General features: G+C 46.6%; 2 protein-coding genes across 4 annotated transcripts in view; one reads left to right on the top strand and one right to left on the bottom strand.

The window, feature by feature from the left end:
* The window catches only part of MAPK15 (mitogen-activated protein kinase 15), a 17213-nt gene extending 1289 nt beyond the window's left edge, over nt 1-15924 (top strand). The window contains exons 2-15 of one of the 3 annotated variants that reach the window (XR_003573954.1): nt 874-972; nt 1079-1108; nt 3670-3760; nt 3917-4047; nt 4586-4749; nt 5498-5637; nt 6080-6137; nt 6902-7039; nt 7281-7386; nt 7848-8151; nt 8412-8554; nt 10009-10236; nt 11391-11628; nt 15841-15924. Coding sequence is in view for 1 of the 3 variants with exons in the window: in XM_027908213.1 (XP_027764014.1) it covers nt 874-972; nt 1079-1108; nt 3670-3760; nt 3917-4047; nt 4586-4749; nt 5498-5637; nt 6080-6137; nt 6902-7039; nt 7281-7386; nt 7848-8151; nt 8412-8554; nt 10009-10215 (1611 nt within the window). In the remaining 2 variants the exon portion in view is untranslated. Of the gene's footprint in view, nt 1-873; nt 973-1078; nt 1109-3669; nt 3761-3916; nt 4048-4585; nt 4750-5497; nt 5638-6079; nt 6138-6901; nt 7040-7280; nt 7387-7847; nt 8152-8411; nt 8555-10008; nt 10691-11390; nt 11629-11728; nt 11869-15840 lie in introns of those variants that run through there. The other 2 variants (XR_003573955.1, XM_027908213.1) reach the window with 2 other exon arrangements.
* Nucleotides 13855-21382, bottom strand: FAM83H (family with sequence similarity 83 member H). The gene is made up of 4 exons (XM_027908212.1): nt 20924-21382; nt 19369-19533; nt 18910-19034; nt 13855-16729 (listed from the first exon to the last, which is right to left on the bottom strand). Exons 1-4 carry the CDS (start codon nt 21368-21370, stop codon nt 14080-14082), a joined length of 3387 nt encoding a protein of 1128 aa, XP_027764013.1. The 5' UTR covers nt 21371-21382; the 3' UTR covers nt 13855-14079.
* Nucleotides 21383-21406: the final 24 nt, after the last annotated feature.

The following is a 21406-nucleotide window of genomic DNA, read 5'->3' as shown; positions in this document are numbered from 1 at the left end:
AAAAAAAAAAAAAAAAAAAAAAAAAAAAAAAAAAAAAAAAAAAAAAAAAAAAAAAAAAAAAAAAAAAGCTGATTTAGTGGTTGGACCGGATGGTCTTGGCGGGCTTTTCCAACCTCTGCAATTCTGTGATGCTGTGATACTGTTACTTCAGATGCTGGTAACAAGTCTGGGTACACCTGAGCTCCTGTTCAGCCACTGTCACCAGCACCCCTAGGTTCTTTTCCAGCTTTCCAGCTGGTCTGTCCCAAGCCTTGGGTATTTCATGGGCTTGTTGTGACCCAAGTCCTCCTCCCTCCATGGAATCATGGAACCACAGAATGGTTTGTGTGGGAAGTAACTTCAAAGATCATTTCATTTCACCCCCTTGCCATAGGTAAGAACACCTTTCACCAGACCGTTTTTCTCAGAGCCCCATCCAACCTGGCCTTGGACACTTCTAGGGACGGGGCAGCTACAGTTTCTCCAGGAAATCCATTCCAGTCTCTCACTACGCTCACAGGCAAAGATTTCTTCCCAATATCCCATGTATATCCACGCTTTTCCAGTAGGAATCCCTTCCCCCTTGTCCTGTCCCTCCATCCCTCGTCCAAAGTCCCCTCCAGCTCTCCTGGAGCCCCTTTAGGCACTGAGAAGGGCTCTAAGGTCTCCCAGGAGTATTCTCTTCTCCAGGCTGAACACCCCACAGCTCTCCCAGCCTGGCTCCAGAGCAGAGGGGCTCCTTGGCCTGATCTCTCTCTCTCTCTCTCTCTCTCTTCCAGGTAGCTGGTGATCACCTCTCTCCCAGTCCTTTGTTGAGTACATTCTGGCTCCTCTGCAGGCCTGAGCTGGGACAGGGTGTCAGCACGCTGCTCACCTGTCTGTGTTTCTCCCCAGGCCTATGGCATCGTCTGGAAAGCAATTGACCGCAGGACAGGAGAAATAGTTGCTGTTAAAAAGATTTTTGATGCTTTCAGGAACAGGACAGATGCTCAGGTGAAAAAATCATTGTCCTGATGTGTTGTGAGATGTGGTGGGATTCCATAGGTATTTCCTGCCATGCTTTTGAGGTGATAATAAACTACTTTTTCTTTATTTCCAGAGAACATTTCGAGAGATTATGTTCCTGCAGGTAATGACCATGTTCCTCCTCCATTATGATTTTTTATTATCTCTGATGTCTACGTATTTTCTTCCTATTGTTTTCCAAAATGCGGGGGATCAACGATTAGTGTTGACAGCTCTTTAATTTCTTTACTGCACCATCTTGGCAAAGAGCCTTTCAGGGCAAACGCACCTGAATGAAACACTCTCCATTTGCGCTTGTTTTTAGTTTTTCCTGCTCTTTCCCCATTTCTAGCAACGTGTCTCCTGCATCATCAACAGGTAGACTTGCACTTTTCTGTCATTTCTTGCTTCTTTATGGACACAAACTCTTTCTCTTACATTTTAACTGCCGTGATCAGAGGGGGCCTGAGGTATGTGGGGGGGGTTTACATGCAAAAATTGCTATTCCCCATCATGTGGGAAGCAATTTGATCACTTAAAATAATCAAAGCAAAACAAAAAGGGAACATCTGCAAGGAGTAACTTAAAGCTGTGCTTGTTGTGATATAATTGACCTTATCAGTGGCATTATAATTGTTTGTCCGTTCCTCCTCAGACTCACCGTGTAGAAACATCAATATTTTGAAACAGTGTTGTTATAACTTGTGATTTTCTAAGGACACAAGTGAGACAGGGCTCGTGGAATAGGTATTTCCTAAGACTGCCAACTTTAAGTAGTAAAGAGATAAGGTTTTTTTTACTTTTTAGTCATTCTTGAAGCCTGAAATAGAAGCTGCAAACTTAAGAGCTAAAAATATAAACAATTCCTTAGAAGTGAATTACATGTAAGTTAGATCATCTCTGAAAGTGCAGCACTTGTGGAGCGGATGGGTGGAGGAGGAGCAGGGAAAAGAAGGATATTTCTCCTGAAGGAGAATCGATATTGAACTGAAGGAAAGAAGGAGTCATTTGACAGCAGGGGCCTGGGGAGGGAAATTAATGTGCTGTTCAGCCTGTACTTCCATGACTTTTGGTGCTCAATAGACTAAAGAATTTTAGTTTCCCCTCCTGTTTTATACATCTTTCTTGAGGTTCAAGACTGAGGGATCAGAAAAGAAAAGATTTAAGAAATACTCTGTTATTTGTAACTGGATGTTTGTGTTAATTTGTTTGTCCATGAATAATAATTACTTTGTTTAATCTCTATCACAAGGGCATTGGATGAACTGGATTATTGTTTTATATTATGTATCTCAATTACTGTAACTGAGAAGTTGCTGCAGAATCTGGGATTTGGATGGTTCTCTGGTGCTCTGCTCTTTACTAGTCATTGCTTCCGGGTTTTGTGTTTGCTGTTCAGTGTAGTTGCAGATCTACTGGTGTATTTTAGGCCAATTTTAGAATGTCATTTTTGGTAAGTACTTTAGTGACAGCACTGTAAGCAAAGATTAGCAGGACTGGCCTGATGAGGTTTTTTTTCAAGGTAACATGTTTTTTTAGTACAGCTTGAAATTTTTTCATGACTTTCCCTTATCAGTTCCAGGGCGAGGCAGTGTGAGACAGTGGTGTTTTTGTTCTTAAATAGGACTAAAGTAACACTGTCAAAATTGATCTGCATCGCTAGAACAATATCCCCTTTTGTGTAGAAACCTGCTTTAGATCATTTGGATGGGCATTGTGACTCTTGTCCTCAGAATGAAAACGAGATGCGTGATGGTCTGGCTGTGTGTCACTGCTTTGTGAGTGTGTTTTCACAGGTTGCTGCGCACGAACGTGTTGATTTGTGGACTTTTTAGATGTTACACGTTATAACCACGTTTTGTTTTGGCCTCAGAGTGTAGGAAGATGATCCTGTTGTAAGCTGCGGATAGCTTATTATTAGGATTTTCGATACTGTTTATAACTGAATTAGTGATGGAAATAGGTAAAGAGTCTGTAATATTGGTTCAAATAAATTATTTATGTATTTCAGATACAAGCACAGGTTTTGTGGTGCAGCAATTTGTAATTCTGTTCTCACAGTAGTTCATGAAAACGTTGGTGTGTTAGGAAGTGTTTGCAGTGTCTCTGGTTGCACAGAAGTGTTTGCTGTGGTAAATAAAAGCTGTTAAAGCTGGGGATGAATTGAATGATCCCATCAGGATTGCCAGTCTGCAAATGCGAGCACGAACTCCACCTCCAGTGTGAGACACCTGTGTTCAGGTATCTAAGCTGTCTGATCTCCCAGTACAGCCTGTGAATCTCCAGCCAGCCCTCAGGTGGACACGTGATGGCTGTTTGGGGTTTTTAACTATGAATGTTGATGGACGCTGTGATCTGTTATTTTCACGCCACAATAATTCTTTGATTCAGTAGGAAATGAGAGGTGCATAAAGGGGACCGGATTTTATTTTAACTGGTATAGAGGGAGTTTTAGAATGAGTGTTTCAGTCAACAGAAATTATTTTTCGGATTAACTGTCTGGTTTTCTACTATGGAACAGGCTTAAATTCTTTTTTGAAGTTTATTTCAGAAGAAGCCCTAATCAAGGAAAGAGCGTGTTAATGTTTGTTCTAGACTATAATACAAACTGAAATAGGTTATTGTCCCTTTTTATGATTCACAAGCAAAACGTGATTTTGACAGCTGGGTCTCTTCCCTGCACAGGAATTTGGAGAACATCCAAACATCATCAAGCTGCTCGATGTTATCCAAGCTGAGAATGACAAGGACATCTACCTCATCTTTGAGTCCATGGGTAAGGCTCAGCATTGCAGCTGGTCTGAATCCAGCCTCTCTTAGAAGTTTATCCTTATTCCCACTTTGATAGTGGTGAGCTGGTGATTTACATGAACATTCGTGATACTACTGATATTTACTGATGTAAGTATGTCACTGCTGTAATGTATTACAGAGACAGATTTACATGCTGTTATTAAGAAGGGGAATTTGCTGAAAGATATCCACAAGTGTTACATTCTCTACCAGCTCCTGAAGGCAACTAAATTCATCCACTCGGGGAATGTCATTCACAGGGATCAGAAGGTACATTTCAGTCATTGTCTGTGTCCTTCACTCCAGTTTTCTGTCCAACACTAAATAAAATCACAGACTGATTTGGGATGGAAGGGACCTTTCAAAGTGCATCTAGTCCCACTCCCCTGCCATGGGCAGGGACACCTTCCAGTAGACCAGGTTTCTCCAAGCCCCATCCAACCTGGCCTTGGACTTCCAAGGATGGGGCAGCCACAGCTTCTCTGGGCAACCCGTGCCAGGGCCCCACCATCCTCACATGGAGGAATATCTTCCCAATATCCCATCTAACCCTGCCCTGTCCCTCCAGGCTCATGTCCAAAGTCCCTCTCCAGCTCTCCTGGAGCCCCTGTAGGCACTGGAAGGAGCTCCAAGGTCTACTGAGAGCCTCTTCTTCTCCAGGCTGAACACCCCCCAGCTCTCCCAGCCTGGCTTCCTAGGCAAAAGTATGAAAAACTATGCAAGTAGGAGACTAATAAAAGAGCCTTGACAATAATCTTCTACAACTGAGAGATTCAAAAGCCATTTAATCCTCCTGTGTTCAATCCAGCCTTCCAATATCCTGCTGGACGCAGAGTGCTGTGTGAAGCTGTGTGACTTCGGGCTGGCCCGTTCCCTGTGCCAGCAGGGCAAGGAGCAGGCCAGCCCTGCGCTGACCGAGTACGTGGCCACGCGCTGGTACCGGGCCCCCGAGATCTTACTGGCCTCTCACAGGTGAGCGAAGCAGTGGGAGTCCGTAACTTCTTTCTCACCCTTTCTCTCACTAGACTTAATCTTTCTCCCTTTAAACCCACATCTTTACAAACTTTGCTTGAGACCAAAAGTCCTCTTTTCCAATTTAAAGGAGTGGTTTTTAAAAGATCTTCAGGAAATACCCTGTAATCAACCATTAAACCAGCTGCCTGTTAGTCAGGCTTAGTCCTTTTTTTGACTTAAAGATGAAAAATCAGAAAAGTAAATAAATAGAGGCTGAGGTAGTATCCCAGATTTAAATGTGGGTGTCTTGCAAACTGTCCTATACCCATTGTCTGGTATTTACTTGCTTAAAAATGTAATTTTTAAGTAATTGTAACTACTTTATACATACATTATGCCTTGAAAACTCAGTTGTTTCCAAAGATCAACATGTATCTTCATTCTTGGTCATATGAAAAGGATATATTATTACCTTTTTCTGGCATTACCTTTTATATATTGCCTTGTTCTAGTATTTCTCTGTTATATATCTCCTTTTATGGTTTCCTAGACTAGCCTTTGAGTAGGCTAAATCTCCTTTCTGTTTCATGCTTGTCAGTCTCATGATTCCCAAATGTCGTTCAATTTATAGCTCAAATGTGAGCATTCATATTTGAGAAGTCACCAATTATGTTGGTGAAATAGATCAATGTAGATGATGTGAAGAGCAGGCACAGGAAAACAGTTGCTTGATTTAATCCTAACTCTGTTCTATTCCTGTCTGTAGTTACACTAAAGGTGTAGACATGTGGAGCATTGGCTGCATTCTGGGAGAGATGCTGCTTGGGAAGCCTCTTTTTCCTGGAACATCAACAATGAATCAAATAGAGCAGATCCTGAGGGTCATCCCTGCCCCGTCCCCGGAAGGTAGGACTCTGCTGTTGCAAAAGGGATTTAGAGAAGGGATTAAAGGGGGGAAGAAAGTAGCGCAGACGGATAAGAGGAGAAGGTATCTAGAAGGTATCTCTTGTGGGTCATTCTGACACCTTTCCAAGGAAATTAGAGACTTAATTGTGAATGTTAGTGTTAGAGGAAAATAAGAAATTCAGATATCTTGGTGCTTCTGCCTCTGTGGGTGTGAGAGTGCAGGTTTATGAAGCCTATGACTAATAAATATTAATTCAGAAATCATCTTAGAAAATTTGTAAGTATTCCATTCCCCTTCCACAGATCTCCCATTATGTTTTATGAGAGTAATTTTCTGTGCTAACATCAAATAATATTTACTTTCCTTCATAAACTGTGTAGCTCTGGTAATGCTCATCGTGGCATTAACAAGATGATTATCATTATCTTTTCGTTATTGCAGATATTTTGGCTCTGCAGTCAGAGTACAAGGCCTCAGTTATTAACCACATGAGTTCCCGGTAAGCCTGGGGTGTTTGTGTGTCTCAGATCACCTGCTGTATGACCATGGAATCATGGAATCCTAGAATGGTTTGGGGGGGAAGTGACCTTCAAGATCATCCAGTGCAACCCCCTGCCATGGGCAAGGACACCTTCCACTAGCCCAGGTTGCTCTAAGCCCTGTGCAACCTGGCCTTGAACACTTCCAGGGGTGGGGCAGCCACAGTTTCTCCAGGAAATCCATCCCAGTCACTCATGATCCTCACAGGCAAGGATTTCTTCCCAATATCCCATCTAAATCCCCACTTTTCCGGTGGGAAGCTCATCCCCCTTGTCCTGTCACTCCTGAAGTTGCTCTCTTGGAGTTCCTTTAGGCAGTGGAAGGGACTTCAAAGTCTCTTCTTAAATAGAAATTATTTAAAACACAGGTAAGATTTGGGTTTTAGAACTGATATTTCAAATGTATAAGATACTTTCTTGTTGATTATGTTCACAGTTATATTTAGGGTTTCAAAATGCAAAACCAGATTATCAAGCGTCATCTTTTCATTGCAAATTACACAGAAATGTGTTTCTGTGGTCTCAGGTCTGAATTTGTGGGACCGTGGGGCTAGCAAGAGATGAGCTCCAAGGTCCCTTCCCACCCAAACAATTCTAGGACTCAGTGATGATCTTTGTGAGTGAACTCTGGGGTCAGGTGTCACCTTGGCATGATCCCCATAACTGTCATTCCTGCCTTCACTGGGAACTGGACGCTAGGAACTCATTGTTTTCTGTCTTCTAGGCAGCGAGTAACATTTGAGGAGATTTTCCCATCCTCTACTCCACTGCCTGCCTTGGATCTGCTGAAGAAACTTCTGGTATTTAACCCTGACAAACGGCTCACAGCAGAGGAGGCTCTGCAGCATCCTTATGTGAACAGGTGAGAGTGACACCAGTGTGCAGCTTCTCCTGATGCCTTCTAAGACATTACAAACCTGTTCCTGGCACAAGTTTTCTCTAAATGCATTACAGAAAAAAACCCCAAAGCTAATTCTTCACTTTCTCCAATGCTATTTACATGAGATGTTTAACATGCATGTTTAACAATACTGTTTAAATTGTATTAGTCTGTGGTGCTGCTTTCAGTCAGTGAATTACATGATGTGTTCTCATCTCCTTAGATTCCACTGTCCTTCCAGGGAGCCCTCTTTGGATTATAATGTGGTCCTTCCTTTGGGTGATGATGTCCAGCTGTCTGTGGCAGATTATCGAAATAAATTATATGAGGTACTTTCATCTTCTTTTTCCCAAATCCTAATCCTCCAGGTAACCCGCCATTCTTGCACACACTTAACAAATTCTGTTGTCTTGTGTTTGTGTTCCCCTGGGTTGTCCGTACCTGCTGACACAGTTACACCTTGGTGTTTGGTCAGTCAGTTCCACACTGTCAGAATCTTTGAGAGACCTTTAAATCAAAATTCCCGCTGGGAAAGGAAAAGCCTCTGAAGCATGATGTCTGAGAAAAACTGGGTTAGAGGGAAATATACTGTGCTGGATCCAACAGCCATAGAATCATAGAATCACAGAATGGTTTGGGTTGGAAGGAAGCCTAAAGAGTTCCAAAATTATACTTGTTACTTATCCTGTGAAATAAATTCCAGATATTTACGAGTATTCCTCTTTGTTTTGATGTTTTGTTCCTCTGCTGTATTGCTGCATTAAGTCTAGCCAGCTTTTCTGTTCTGCAGTTGATCCTTGAAAAAAAATCAAGGAGCCTTCTAAAGGAGCAAGGGAGGAGAGAAAACATTCAGCTGAGCCAGTCTGAATCTAGCCCACTTCTCCCAAATTTCAGCTCAGTGACTGTACCCACCAGAAAAGACCAGCAAGAACCAACATCTCCTCTCCTAAACCCTTCACATGTGCATGCTGGAGCCACCGCTGGAGTCCAGCCAACAGGACCCAACCAGAGCAAGGATTTGGCCAGAACTGTGTGTCAGAAATCACAGATCAGTGTGGTGATGTACAACCCCATCACACACACCACTGTGCACAGTAGGTACCACCCTCCTACACGAGGGTGTGACACACCACGGGGCATTGTTTTGGGGAAGAAAGAAGAGAGGCTGAGTGCTGTAAATGAAATGAGGGGAATTTGCACGGTAAAAAGAGGGGGTGAAAGTGTGGGAGGAAAATGACATAAGAACAAAACACTGTTTGAATGAGTGGTGAGTGTGTGACTGTCCCTGCCTCAGTCCAGGTTGTTCTGTGTCCTCAGCATTTTCTTACTTCCTCTCATGTTTTTCCTTCTGCAGGAAATGCAAATCCTTCTGCTGGGATCAGGAACTTTTCTGCACCACCTCAACAGCCCAGAATCTCCAACACTGGGAAAGTGGGGAGACAAATCTCATGGACAAACACTGGGCTCCCTCCTGCAAATGTGCAGAACCTTTACAGTGTGAGTTGCTTAACATCTAATCCTTACTTGTGGTAACTTGGGTCACAGCAACTCCCTGCAGTGCTCCAGGCTTGGGATAGAGTGGCTGGAAAGCTGGAAAAGTTCCTGGAGTTGCTGGTGACAGGGGCTGAACATGAGCCCGGGTGTGCCCTGGTGGGTAAGAGGCCAGTGGCTCCTCACTTGTAGCAGACACAGTGTGGCCTCAGGCCCAGGTAGAGCCCGTCCCCTGTCCTGGGGGCAGTTTTGGCCCTCTCACGACAAGAAAGACATTGAGGAGCGTGTCCAGGGAAGAGAACAGAGCTGGGAAAGGGCCTGGAGCACCAGGAGTGGCTGAGGGAGTGGGGTGGGCTCAGCCTGGAGAGAAGGCGGCTCAGGGGGACCTTCTCACTCTCTCCAACCCCCTGACAGGAGAGGGGAACCAGATGAGGGTCACGCTCTGCTCCCAGAGAACAAGGGACAGGACAAGAGGAAATGGCCTCAAGTTGTGCCAGGGGAGGTTCAGGTTGGATATTGGGAACATTTCTTCATGGAAAGGGCTGTCCAGGCCTGGCACAGGTTGCCCAAGGCAGTGGTGTTCTCATCTCTGGAGGGGTTTAACAGCCATGTGGGTGTGGCTCCTGGGCACATGGATTAGTTGTGGCTTTGGCAGTGCTGGGGGAGCATCTGGACTTGATGGGCTCAGAGGGCTTTTCCAATCCCAACAATTCCGTGACTTGATTCCATGATTCTAATGGATTGCTGTTGCTGAGCAAGGTGTCAGTCCTCTCCTCTCTGCTCCTCCTTCTTCCCTGTTCTTGGCCATGCTTCCTTGTAAAAGACTTTAAAAGAACCCTGGCTGGGTTCTTTAATTGCTTCTTGCTCCTGCTTTTTCTGTTCCTGAGCTGGCTGTCTGTTGCCTGGTGACTCATGGCACCTGCACAAGCTAATCAGAGGAAGAGTATGGGAGTATGGAAGTATGGAAGTAGGCACCACAGATTGATAGTATGACAGAATCAGAGTGGTTTGGGTTGGCAGGGACCTTTAAACTCATCTCATTCCACCCCTCTGCCATGGGCAGGGACAACTTTCATTAGCCCACGTTGCCAGAAACTCCAAGCATGTCCAGGAGCCCACTTGCAACTCACATTTCAGCCCCTCTGCTTTGGAATCCTCTCCAAAATGGATAGATTTTGAGAGTGAGAGGAGCCAATCCCCAAATGGGATTGTGGAGCTTGATGTGTGTGTGCATGTGTTCACATGACCAATGAATTTGAAAGAATCTTCAGGGAATTGTGACCAACTTTCTGTGACAGGAAGAGCAGAAAAAGGGAGAAGATCAGCCAACGTGTGCCCTGAGCTTTGCGTTTGTTCCCTGAGAGGGTCATGCTGACCAAAGCCAAACCTGTATCTTATTTGCATTCCAGAAAGATGATTCCAGGTTATTAAACTTATCTTGGCTTTTCTTTCTCACATAGAATCCCAGAAACTCTCAGTGTCACAGCAAAGATGTTCGTCCCCTTCTGAAGCCCAGCAAAAAGATGTTCCAGATCACTGCAAATGTGGGAGCTGCGGGTGATCCAAGAGCGTCGATGGGCAGCTACTCCCAGGCCTATGGAACCATCAGTAAATCCGCGCTGCAGAGTCTTCCGATAGCAAAGACCTCCCAAAACCCTGAGCAGTGAATGTGCAGGTGTTCCAGCCAGGTGAAATACAGCTCATCCATCCCTCAGCCCCTGACTGAGCAGGGACAACAAGGGAGAGTAAAATATGAGGAAATGCTTTATTTACTGTATGGGACAATATCCTCCTTTCCTCTGGACAAGCCCACAGGAAAGGGAATCCAACCCATCTGCCTTCCAGTCTCACCAGACAAGGGCACAGCATGTTTGCTCCCACTCTTGTGAACACTGTCAGTTCATACTCCTTGTTTGAATTGTTGCAAAAAAATACAGAAAACTGCAATATTCTAGTACTTGAGTGGTTTTAGACATATTCAGGGCCCAGGGGAACCTCCTGAATTTTAGCAAGGCCAAGTGCAAGGCCAAGAAAATGCTCTGTGGAGCCCCTCTGCTCTGGGAGAGCTGGTGGTGTTCATCCTGGAGAAGAGAAGGCTCCAGGGAGACCTTGGAGCCCCTTCCAGGGCCTAAAGGGACTCCAGGAGAGTTGGAAAGGGACTTGGGACAAGGGCCTGGATTGATGGGAAAAAGGGCAATGGCTTCCCACTGCCAGAGGGCAGGGTTAGATGGGATATTGGGAAGGAATTCTTCCCTGTGAGTGTGGTGAGGTCCTGGCACAGGTTGCCCAGGGAAGCTGTGGCTGCTCCATCCCTGGAAGTCTTTCAGGCCAAGTTGGATGGGGCTTGGAGCAACCTGGTCTAGTGGAAGGTGTCCCTGCCCATGGCAGGGGAGTGGGACTGGATGCACTTTAAAAGGTCCCTTCCAAGCCATTCTAGGATTCTTCAGCAGTTCTACCTACATGTGGGTTGCTTTTGAGCAGAGCAGTTAACTGTGTTCTGAAGTCCGTGGAGATCAAACTCTTTACAGATCTTACAGACCTTCATTCTGATTTCCACTCATTTCTCTATCTCTTCTGGGGTAAATAAATAAAACCATTGCGGTTTATTTTCGACAAAATCAAGTAGGAAAGCATTTGAAATACAGGTGGGCTCTGCTACAATATCTATCAGCTTCCCTACCATGTGATATTGTAAATATTGCAATAATAAATAGTTTATATTGCACCACAAAAAATCTTTGTCTTCAGTCAGCATTCACTGTGTTGAGAGGGAAAGTACCTCTTGGTAAGACTGTCTTCAGTGAATAACTGATGAGTTTTTTTGTTTTGTTTTTGCTTTCAGAAAGCAGAGTTCCATGAGACACTACTGCTGAGACATCATGAAGGTGTTACCAGCCTACAGTGGGACTACAGGAAACTTTATATTCTTATTTTAATGTGGATTTTGGATACGTTCTCCTCATTCACTTGAAGTTCTTGTCTGTGTCCCTGAAGTTTTACTCCACCTGTGATAAATGACTGTGATTCCAGAACATTGGGAATACAGTTACCAAGGGGATTCAGGTGCTGGATTCCAGCATGTGAGTACCACTGCCATTGGCTGAACTGCCATTTTATCTTCTGGTGCCTAAACACCCACGGCTACTTAATTAAAAATTAATGCCTTCCCCTTGGTCGCAGGTGTGGTCATTGGAGTCTGGTAACAGGAGGGAGCCAGGAGAGCAGCTCACAGGGAAGTCCAGGTTTATTGTGATATATTCATAGCACAAGTGTTTCCTGCCTATCTGAGGTACAGGAAGATGTAGGAGTGGCAGTGCCAGGTGAGCCTGTGGTGTGGGCAGAGCTCTGGTCAGCGGGTTGGCTCCTGAGTGTCCAAGTGCCAGTTGTGGGGCACGGAGAAGGGCACCCAATTCCGGCTGTGACCTCCCCTGGATCCTGGCCCCTCACAGCATGACAGCCAAGGTCCTCTGTGACCCCCATCCCAGACTTAGAGGTGGTGGGCTGGAACACCAGAAGGTCTTCTTACAATGGCTTTAATTGCTGCTGAGGGAATTGTTTCTTCTGCAGTGGCTGGTTGTGCCACCTGCAGCAACTGGTCACCTACCCGTCACCAGCAGAGCTGTGTCACTCAGGCTCTGGGCAGAAGCATGTGTTCCACCTGAGCAAGAGAAAATCCTAAACATCTCAATAAGCACAGCAAAATTCTAAATTGCTAATGTAACCTGTCACTGTCACGAATTCCAAATTTGTCTGTTACAGAACGAGGCTGGAGCAGGTGGGGTTGAGAAGGTGTGGAATGATGTATGAATTGCACAAACAGAGCTAGAATATATATGTACATACTGCTCTAGAGTAAAATAATCTCTGTATTGGCTGACAGAGAACAACTGTTGATCATTGCAGTTCCTTTTGGGACCCATCAATAACTCAATGATTAATCAGAGCAGACAAAATAACTCGTTTATGGCTGTGGACATGTATAAAAGATCATGGGCTGTATCTGAGATGGGTCACAATGTTCAGTTTTAAACTAAAAGAGGAGATATTTAGAAACGATATTGTGAAGAAATTCTTCCCTGAGAGGGTGGTGAGTTCCTGGCACGGGTTTCCCAGAGAAGCTTTGGCTAACCCATCCCTGGAAGTGTCCAAGACCGGGTTGGATGGGGTTTGGAGCAACCTGGGCTGGTGGAAGGTGTCCCTGCCCATGGCAGGGGTTGGGGCCAGATGGGCTTAAGGTCCCTTCCCACACAAACCATCCTGTGATTCTGTGATAATATGAAATGGGTCTAAGAAATCCATTTCAACTTTTGTTTTCCCAATTTTGGCCACTTCTTCCATCCTTTTTTTCCTCTTTTGTCTTCTCTTTATTGCTTAATATACCTCCTCATGTTACAACAAAGCTGTTTCTGATTCTGCAGATTTTTACCACCATTTGTATTAAAATGGAAATCAGCTCTAAGTTGGTTTTTTTTTTCCAGATTAGACAGTCGTTCTGCACATCCAGTTCCCAAGGCTTTAAGCAAACAGTAAAATAATCATTAACTGTTACAAATATGTAAGTTCCATCCAGATATGCTGCCCTGGGAACTGGCATCCCAGGAAAAGCTAAAGTTTCAAAGACTCCACGAGTGCTGTGGGCAGACTATGTCAGGACTGGACAATCCTTTCCAGGGTTTTGGAAGGAATTTTCCAAATATCCAACCTAAACCTCTCCTGGCTCAACTTGAGGCAGTTTCCTCAAGCTGAAAAGGCCTCCTAAAACCAGGCCCATCACCATCACTAGCACTTCAATGCCCTTTTCATGGCCTTTTTAGCCGCTCCTTTAGCTGAGTCCTTAAAGCAAAAAATTCCCTACACATGGGAGAACAAATCCCAAGCAAACCAGACCCCACAGGCTCAGGAACTGGTAAATACAAAACCTGGGCCTGTGCCGCTGGACAAGACCAGAGCCACAGATTAGGGCAAAAAGTTGGTTACAATATTTTTTTTTGTCTGTAAATCTTCAAAAAGATGCCTCCTGTGACTGATTCATTGTGAGATACAGAGAAAGGATAACTGCACCTGAGAAACAACACTTTTAAACACTTTTTCCATGTGTGCGTCTGTGTGTATTTATCTTTCCTAGTCTGAACTCAAGTACAGAATTTTCTATTTTTTATTCTTTTCTTCTGAAAGTGGAATTCTTTTGTCAGCTGAAAATATTCCTTGGGTGTAACAGAGACTTTCAGTTTTGTAACAGGACAGTTTTGTACAGTAACAGAACAGAGAATTCTTTTTAAAAAAGAGACTTCTGTGTTTTAAGCGTGTTGGCAATTCAATAATTTTATTTGGAACATAGTGTAATAAGGTTGTTTGGTACCACCTGAATTTATGGAGCAAACTGTGCCATGAGAGGCTCATGCTGGACACATTTCTGCTCACTTACCAAGAAGAGCATTGCCCGTGGAGTTTGTAGCCATCATAAACAAGTTTCTTCCTCCCTTCCCCTGTGACAGTCAGTGATTAAATGGAATTAAATAGGATTTTTATGATCATTTTTTGGTCTTGAAGGTCCCCAAGATTTTGGGCATGAATTTTCCCATCTTCTTGTCTTTGGCATCTGTGTCATATTCCTCTTCACTCGGACTCATGTGCTCGTCCTTCTTGCAGAACACCTCAAACCTGCTGTAGACTCGCTTCTCCTTCCGCATGTTCTCCATTTTTTTCAGGAGGGTGTCTCTGTCCTCCGACGGCTGTCGCTGAAGGTTCCGTTTCTGGCTCCCAAAGCTCTCCGACCTGTGGATGTTGCAGCTTTTCTCCTTCTCCCCTCTCCTTTCCAAGCTTGTGGTTGACCTGGAAAGGTCAGGGTTGCTGGTGGATGGCAGCTGCTTGGCCAGCTCGGCTCTGTTCTTCTGGCTGTTGGCAGAGATCTGCTCCAGGATCACCTTGGTGTCATCACGCAGGTTGCTGCTGTACAGGATGTTGGCTGTGGAGGAAGGGAACCTCCCCTGCGTTGTCTGGCTGCTCTTGGGGGGTAGCGGTGCTGTGAATTTGTGGGATTTTTCTTCCTCCATCGCTTCCTGGCAGTCTCCTATGGACGATCGTTTGAGCACCACTGCCTGCTTGTCGCATTTCCCACTTTCAGAAGCAGGTTCCTCCTCAAATTTCTTTTCACCTTTCGGGTTTAAAAACTGCTTCAGTCGCAGTGACCCTTTTCTTAAAAATTCCATGGGATTTTGCTCTTGTTTTGAACAGTCTTCCTCGGATTTGTTGAGAGAGCTGTCAGACCCTTGACTCCTAGACAGGCTTTCCAGAGCTGAGGACGTGGTACTTGTCCTAACTTGTGGTTTCTTCATTTCTGGGTTGGCTAACTTTGGAGTGTCTTCTCTGAAGGTCACCCTGTCCTTCTTCTCCGGAAGAGCCAGTTTCTGAGTGTCTCCTACATATATCAGACTCTCCTTCTCTGGGAGAGCAGGTTTGTTCTCAATCGGGTAAAACCGGGATGACAGCTTGTCCACCTTAGTGCCAAGATGTGCCAGGGGATCCTTACTCAAGGCATCCCCCAGCTGGGGGGTGGATGAGGCCATTCCAAATGCTCTGTCCAGCTCTCCGTGCATTTTGTAAGTACTGCAGGAGTCTTTGGAGTCCAGCACCCTGCTCTCCAGAATCTTATACTGCACGGATTTGGTACATTTCTTCTCCGTGTTCTGTGATTCCTCCTGTAGGTAACCTGAAACAGCTTTGGTGTGGGTGACTGTGCCCCGCTCCGTGTCCTTGCCCACGGCTTTGTACTTCTCCAGCAGCTCGGCCACTTTGGAGGAGGCGGCCATCTTGATGGTTTCATTGTCCTTTGTCAACTCGCTGGACATCTGCTCTTTCTGGATCATCTGCACCTTTTCTATTGTGGTGTTGGGCTGATCTAATTTGGCAGCGCTGAAAATCAGAGAGGACCTGAGCCTGGAACTCCTCTGGATCAAGGGATTTATCCTGGACCTGAAGGCATCTGGTTTCATTATCGAGGTTTCTTCACCTGCTCTATCAGGATCCGCAACTTCCTTGGCACTGTCAATTCCCAGTGCCTTGCTATTGAAAGATGTGGGGGATTTGAAGGCTGGCACGAGGTCAGTGGGGTGCTTTGTGAGGGGATCCCCAAGAGCATCATTATATGCCTCGGACTCCATCGGCATCGGGAGCCCTTCATCTGGTTCAGACTGGTATGCGCTGAGGTACGAAGATATCCTCCAGTTCCGCAACCCTGTTCTGTTTTCCTGTGTGTTCTTGTCATCGTCCTGGTCCTCATCCTTGTCCTGTAGGAACAGGCGCTGCTCCAGGCTCTGCTTCTGCGTGGGAGAAGTCTGGCAAATGAATTTCTGTCCTATATTCTGCCTCCGTAACATCATTCCCATCGGGCCATTGCCTGCAGGGTTCAGCTGGTCGGAGCCATGTCTCACCTCCCTGGAAGAATTTGAGGGTACGTAATCCAGCCGTAAGGGGAAACCCTCCTGTGAGAAACTGGGTTCCAGTTCAGGGTATCGGGGTCCCTCTCCGTAGTCTTCCAGTTCATTGAATCCCGGCCTTCCCCCTCGAATCCTCTCAAAGAATCCCTGAGGTCTGCCAGAGAGATGGGGATGTTCAAACTGGTACTGGTAGAACTGGTCCTTCTGGAAATGACTGGATTGGATTTTGAACTCATCCATGTTGTTCATGAACATCTGCCGGGCGTACTGCTTGGAAGAAGCAAAATTTTCAAATGTTCCCTCCGCAAAACTGTGTCTCTTAAAGGCATCCAGCTCTAGCTGCTTGGAACGGAGGAAGCCCCTGACCGGATCCATCTGGGAATTCTCCATTTCCACCTTTTTATACATCCGCATGGCTGACCCTTCCACGGTGTGCCGCAGCATGTCATCCCGCCGAAAATTGGAGAGGAAGTACCTGTCCGGATCCACTCTGTCCATGAAGGAAGGGAAGAGACTGTCATCCCTCTGGAACATCAGGGGGCCTTTTTTGGGAAAGAAAGGCATGTTATTGCCGAAGGGAGCCATGGCGAAGGCGTTCTCTGCCTTTGCCAGCACATTGGCTGGAGGAACGAGAGGCTCCGACTGCGCAAACAAAATGCGGAATTCCTCATCGAAGCTGGCCACCAGCTCGCCCTGGAAGATGTGTGCGATGCTCCTGTGGATCTTCTCAAAGGACCACATGAAACTACGGAGAGAACAGAAGTGATGGAGGGTATTAGCATTGAGTAACTCAGCTGTACCCCTTTTCATTAAAGCATTCGCTTGCCTGAAGGAAATTGTCCTGAATTTTCTGCTCAGGCAGAAATATGGCAAAATAGTGACAGAAAATTCCCCTGCAGCCACTTGTTAGACGTGATCGTTCCCAAACCTCACGGTCACGTATTGATTTGGGGTCACATCTTTGCAGAGGATTTTACAAGGCAACAAATTATTTCTGCTCCAAAAAACCAGTCAGTAGTGTCCACAGCCAGAGAACGAGGTGATGATTATTGTTATGTGAAGTAGATGTTTCTGTCTTTAACACTGTGGGTAATGACTGGGACAACAGTCAGCGTTCTGCCCTCTGCACTTGGCAGGTGACACCAGTCAGGGGGACCCCAAAGGCTGAGGAGATGTGCCAACAGGAACCTCAGGAAACTGAGCAGAGGCAAATGCAGGATCTTGCCCCTGGGGTGGCACAACCCTTCCACCCACACAGGCTAAGGGGGACTGGACAGAAGGAGCTGGGCTCAGAACGGAGGGAGGAAGATGTTCAGTGCTACAGCCTTTGTCTTCCCAAGTCAAGCTCTTCTTTTCTGGGAATGGCTGGATATCCGCCAACCGGTGGGAAGCAGGAAAGAGATGCCTTACTCTGTTTTGCCTGTGCGTGCAAGTTTGCTGCAGGTGTTAAACTGTATCACAACCCAGGAGCGTTCTCATGTTTCAGATTCTCTACCATATCCTGCTAGGAGGCCTGAGGGACACCTACCTGTGTGGGGCTTAGCTGCCTGCTGGGGTTAACCAAAACCCTTAAAATTACTGTCTTTTTTTTTTACAGTTTTTTTTTTTTTTAATTCTTGATGTGAAGGAAGACTGGCTTGGGGTGTCTGGGCTCGAGGACTTCTTTAATGGGTGTATTGACCTCCATTGCAGTATGATGTACTTTTCCTGAAAAATTGCTGCTCAATATCCTTCAGCGAGGGAAAACTTTTGTCCCTGATATCCATGTGGAATTGCCAAAATGCTGCTTCACCAACTCACCAGCTTCTCTCATGGAATCCCAGACTGGTTTGGGCTGGAAGGGACCATTGAGACCACCTTGTTCCACTATCCTGCCGTGGGCAGGGACACCTTCCACTAGCCCAGGCTGCTCCAAGCCCCATCCAACCTGTATTTGAACACTTCCACAACTTCCTACTCCAAAAATGATACAATATTTGAAAACCCAAAGCACATGAGAGTGTGGCAGGAGTAGTCTTGAACAATTAACTTGATGCTCTCATAAGCAAAAAATTATCTAATTGGAACAGTTAGTTGTTTGGTACAGCATGAAGTTTGACAATAATTCCTTCCAAACATCAGGAAAAAAGCCAAAGTGTAATCTTGTTACAAAGAATGTGCACTTTATTCAGATGCCTATATTGTGGGTGTTTATCTTCATATACCGTTTTTTAAAATACCTTTAATTCTATTTGCTTATCTTCCACCATGAGAAGTTAACTCATGGCAGGCTTTGAGCATCCTGGTCTCGTGGAAGGTCTCCCTGCCAAGAGCAGGGAGTGAAAGCAGATGAACTTTAAGGTCCCTTCAACCCAAACCACTCTGTCATTCTGTGATTACATGCTTAGAGCATGACAGGTGTTTATCCCATCACCCCTTAATACTTGAAGGAGAAATTCTCATATTGGAACTCGCTAAAAACATTTATTCCGCCAAAAACGGATGCCTTAGCTGGAGTGACTGTTGTTCCAAAAGGATGGTAACGTGTTAATGGGTGATCTCCACCCTCACTAAAACCATCCACCTCTCTGTTGCCCAGAGTAGTCGTGGCTGCCCTATCTCTGGAAGTGTTCCAGGTCAGGTAGGACGGGGCTTGGAGCAACCTGGTGTAGTGGAAGGTGTCCCTGTACACAGGAGGGGGTGGGACAAGATGAGCTCTAAGGTCCCTTCTCACACAAACCTTCTATGATTTGATGATTCCAGGAGCGGAGGTCAAAGATCATTTGGTCCAGACTAAGATGCAAATCTTACACTCCACACACCACAGCAAATTCTCCCTGGAATTTACACGGCTCAGATGGGAGCTGGGCACCTCTGTAGCCAACCCCTTGCACAGAGCACCTGAGTGTCTCACCAAAGGACAGGTACCATGACAGGGCTCCTCACCTGTAGTTGCCGCTGAGTACCACCATGCAGTCCACCAGCAGGAACTTCTCCTTCAGGTGCCCTTTGAAGGACATCCCCGTGCGGCAGTAGTAGGTTGGGCCAGACACTGTCCTCACCCTCAGGAACTGCAAACCAGAAAGGCACTGACTCAGGTGGGACCCTCATTCCTCCCCTGCCCCTCCTCCTTCCCCCTCTCCTTTAACTTCCATCCTGCCCCCGGGATTATCCTGCAGCTCTAGTGATTCTGCCTGCGGACACACAGATGGACAAACCTTTATCGGTATGTCCTCAGCCTTTACCCTTTGTCGTGCCAGCTCTCCCCTCTTTCTTCACACTCATCTTTTCCCAGGCTCTGGCCTGTCTTCCCCTTTCTCAGGTGTTTCCTGCCACACTAGCCTTCTGTGTCCCAGGACACACATGCCTCAGGCCACGACTCAAGCAGGGCAGGTCTTCGCTCACCTCCACGTAGTTTAGGTTGACTCTGCACTTGGCAGCTGTATCAAGGAAAAGCTGGGAGTTCATTTCATCCAGCAAGATGTAGACGGGCACTCGTCGAGAAGCAGCATCCAGCACCTCAAACAGCAGATCCACGTCCGTGAAAACGTCCATCACGATGGCCACCACCTGGGGAGGAGATGCAGGCACACGTCAGCCACCTGTGCCGTCTCATGCCCTGACTGACCACGTTCCCCAGCACCTCACACCCCAAAGCTGCACTGTTTCCATCTCCCTTTGGAAACTAGAATTTTCATTCCAGCTTCCTTTTGGAACAGGAAACATCCCAATTAAAGGTTCCTTTAACCACTGTGGGCCTGAGAACTGGAGACAAAATTTCTGTCCAGGAAGGTTCATGTTCTGTGTATGAGGGTGAAGGAAAACTTCACTTCCCCTGAGCGTTCCCTGACTAATCAATCCAATGATTCCATGAATTTTTTTGGCCCTGTAACCACAGTGGGTGGTGTAAGGAGCTGCTTCCCCCCTTCAAAACCCTCTTGCCATTTTTAGGGAACTTCCTGGCCAACATTCAGGCAGCCACTATCCAACTACATCCATGTGCTGATAATATGGGAAGCAGCTTCACAGGTCTGCTTCCCTGTCCTTCCCAACTCCTATCTGTGAGTATAAATACTTGATGGAAAGGGCATAAGGAAGAAGGGAGCCAAACTCTTTTCAGTCGTGCCCAGGGAGAGGATGAGATGCAAAGTGAATGTGAAATTCCAATTAAACATGAGGGAAGTCTCTGGGACTGTAAGAGGGGGTTGAACGTGGGTGCAGGCTGTCCTGTTCCCTTGAAGATGCTCAAGGAGGGAGCATCCTTGGCGATGCTCAAGGAGATATCCTGATTAACCCTCTGTAATTGACCTCCTCTGAGCAGGGCAGCTGGACTCGACCAGCCCCAGAGGCCTCATCCAACCTCAGCTGTTGTGGGATTCTGTGAACTCTTGGTGTATTTTAGTGTGGCCTTGCACACTGTGCTGTGAGAGCAGAGCAGAGCAGAGCCAGGCTTTGGTGCAGTCAGTGGTGGGGCTGGAATCATCCTGCCCCTCTGTCAGGTCCTGGGAGCAAAGTTAAAGAAACTGGCAGAGGACCTGATGTTCAGCCTGGAGAAGGCTCCAGGGAGACCTTGGAGCCCCTTCTAGTGCCTAAAGGGACTCCAGGAGAGCTGGAGAGGGACTTTGGACATGGGCCTGGAATGACAGGACAAGAGGGAATGGATTCCCTCTGTCAGAGGGCAGGATTAGGTGGGATATTGGGAAGAAATCCTTCCCTGTGAGCATGGTGAGTTCCTGGCACAGGTTGCCCAGACAGGCTGCTCCACCACCAGAAGTGTTCAAGGCCAGGTTGGATGGGACTTGGAGCAACATGGAAGGTGTCCCTGCCCATGGCAGGGGGTGAAACGGGATGAGCTTTAAGGTCCGTTCCTACCCAAACCATTCCTTGATTCTCTGTTCTGTTGCTTCTCCGGCACATGCGTGATTTTACCTCTGCTCTAGCTGGGCTCTCCCTGTCTCACCTGCTGAGCTGCTCGAATCATCCTGCGAGCCTCCTCCTTAATGCTGGGGTTGTCTGGGGGAGGTGGCTGCACCAGGGTTGTCACCTCCGTTCCCCTGAACCCAAAGACCATTGGCCAGCCCAGGTCAAGCTCAGGAACGGCAAGGTCTGAGTTCATGGGCCAGTAAGTCCCAGAGGATCCATCCATGTCATTGTCCCCGGTGGTGTCTGTGCTGCTCTCCTGATTGGCATACTGGGGCTTCTGGAGGTTCTGGATGATGTGATCCACCTCAGAGCCACAGAGGAAATCGGGGGCTGCCTCCTCTGCCAGGAAGCGCTGGTAACTCTCCTTGCCCTCCTCCGTGAGCACGTCCAGCGCCAAGCGGTAATACTCCTTGTAGTGGGGTGGAAGGTAGTTGGGGTCAAGGGGATTGTCCCCCTGCGAGGAGCTTTGGGACCGACGAGCCATGAGGGAAGGGAGAGCTGTAAGGAAATCAAAACCAGC

The sequence above is a fragment of the Empidonax traillii genome, unplaced genomic scaffold (assembly GCF_003031625.1).
Source record: "Empidonax traillii isolate 1590-97213 ecotype Southwest subspecies unplaced genomic scaffold, ASM303162v1 scaffold1657:size115891, whole genome shotgun sequence".
Taxonomy (NCBI): Eukaryota; Metazoa; Chordata; class Aves; order Passeriformes; family Tyrannidae; genus Empidonax; species Empidonax traillii.
Note: the sequence above shows the minus strand (reverse complement) of the source record. Positions and strands in the feature narration are given on the sequence as shown.

Coding starts and splice junctions, on each gene's coding strand:
- FAM83H (XM_027908212.1), bottom strand. CDS start 21,370: ATGGCTCGTCGGTCCCAAAGCTCCTCGCAGGGGGACAATCCCCTTGAC. Junction 19,035..19,368: donor TCAACCTAAACTACGTGGAG/GTGAGCGAAGAC, acceptor TCTGGTTTGCAG/TTCCTGAGGGTGAGGACAGT. Junction 16,730..18,909: donor GTACTCAGCGGCAACTACAG/GTGAGGAGCCCT, acceptor TTCTCTCCGTAG/TTTCATGTGGTCCTTTGAGA.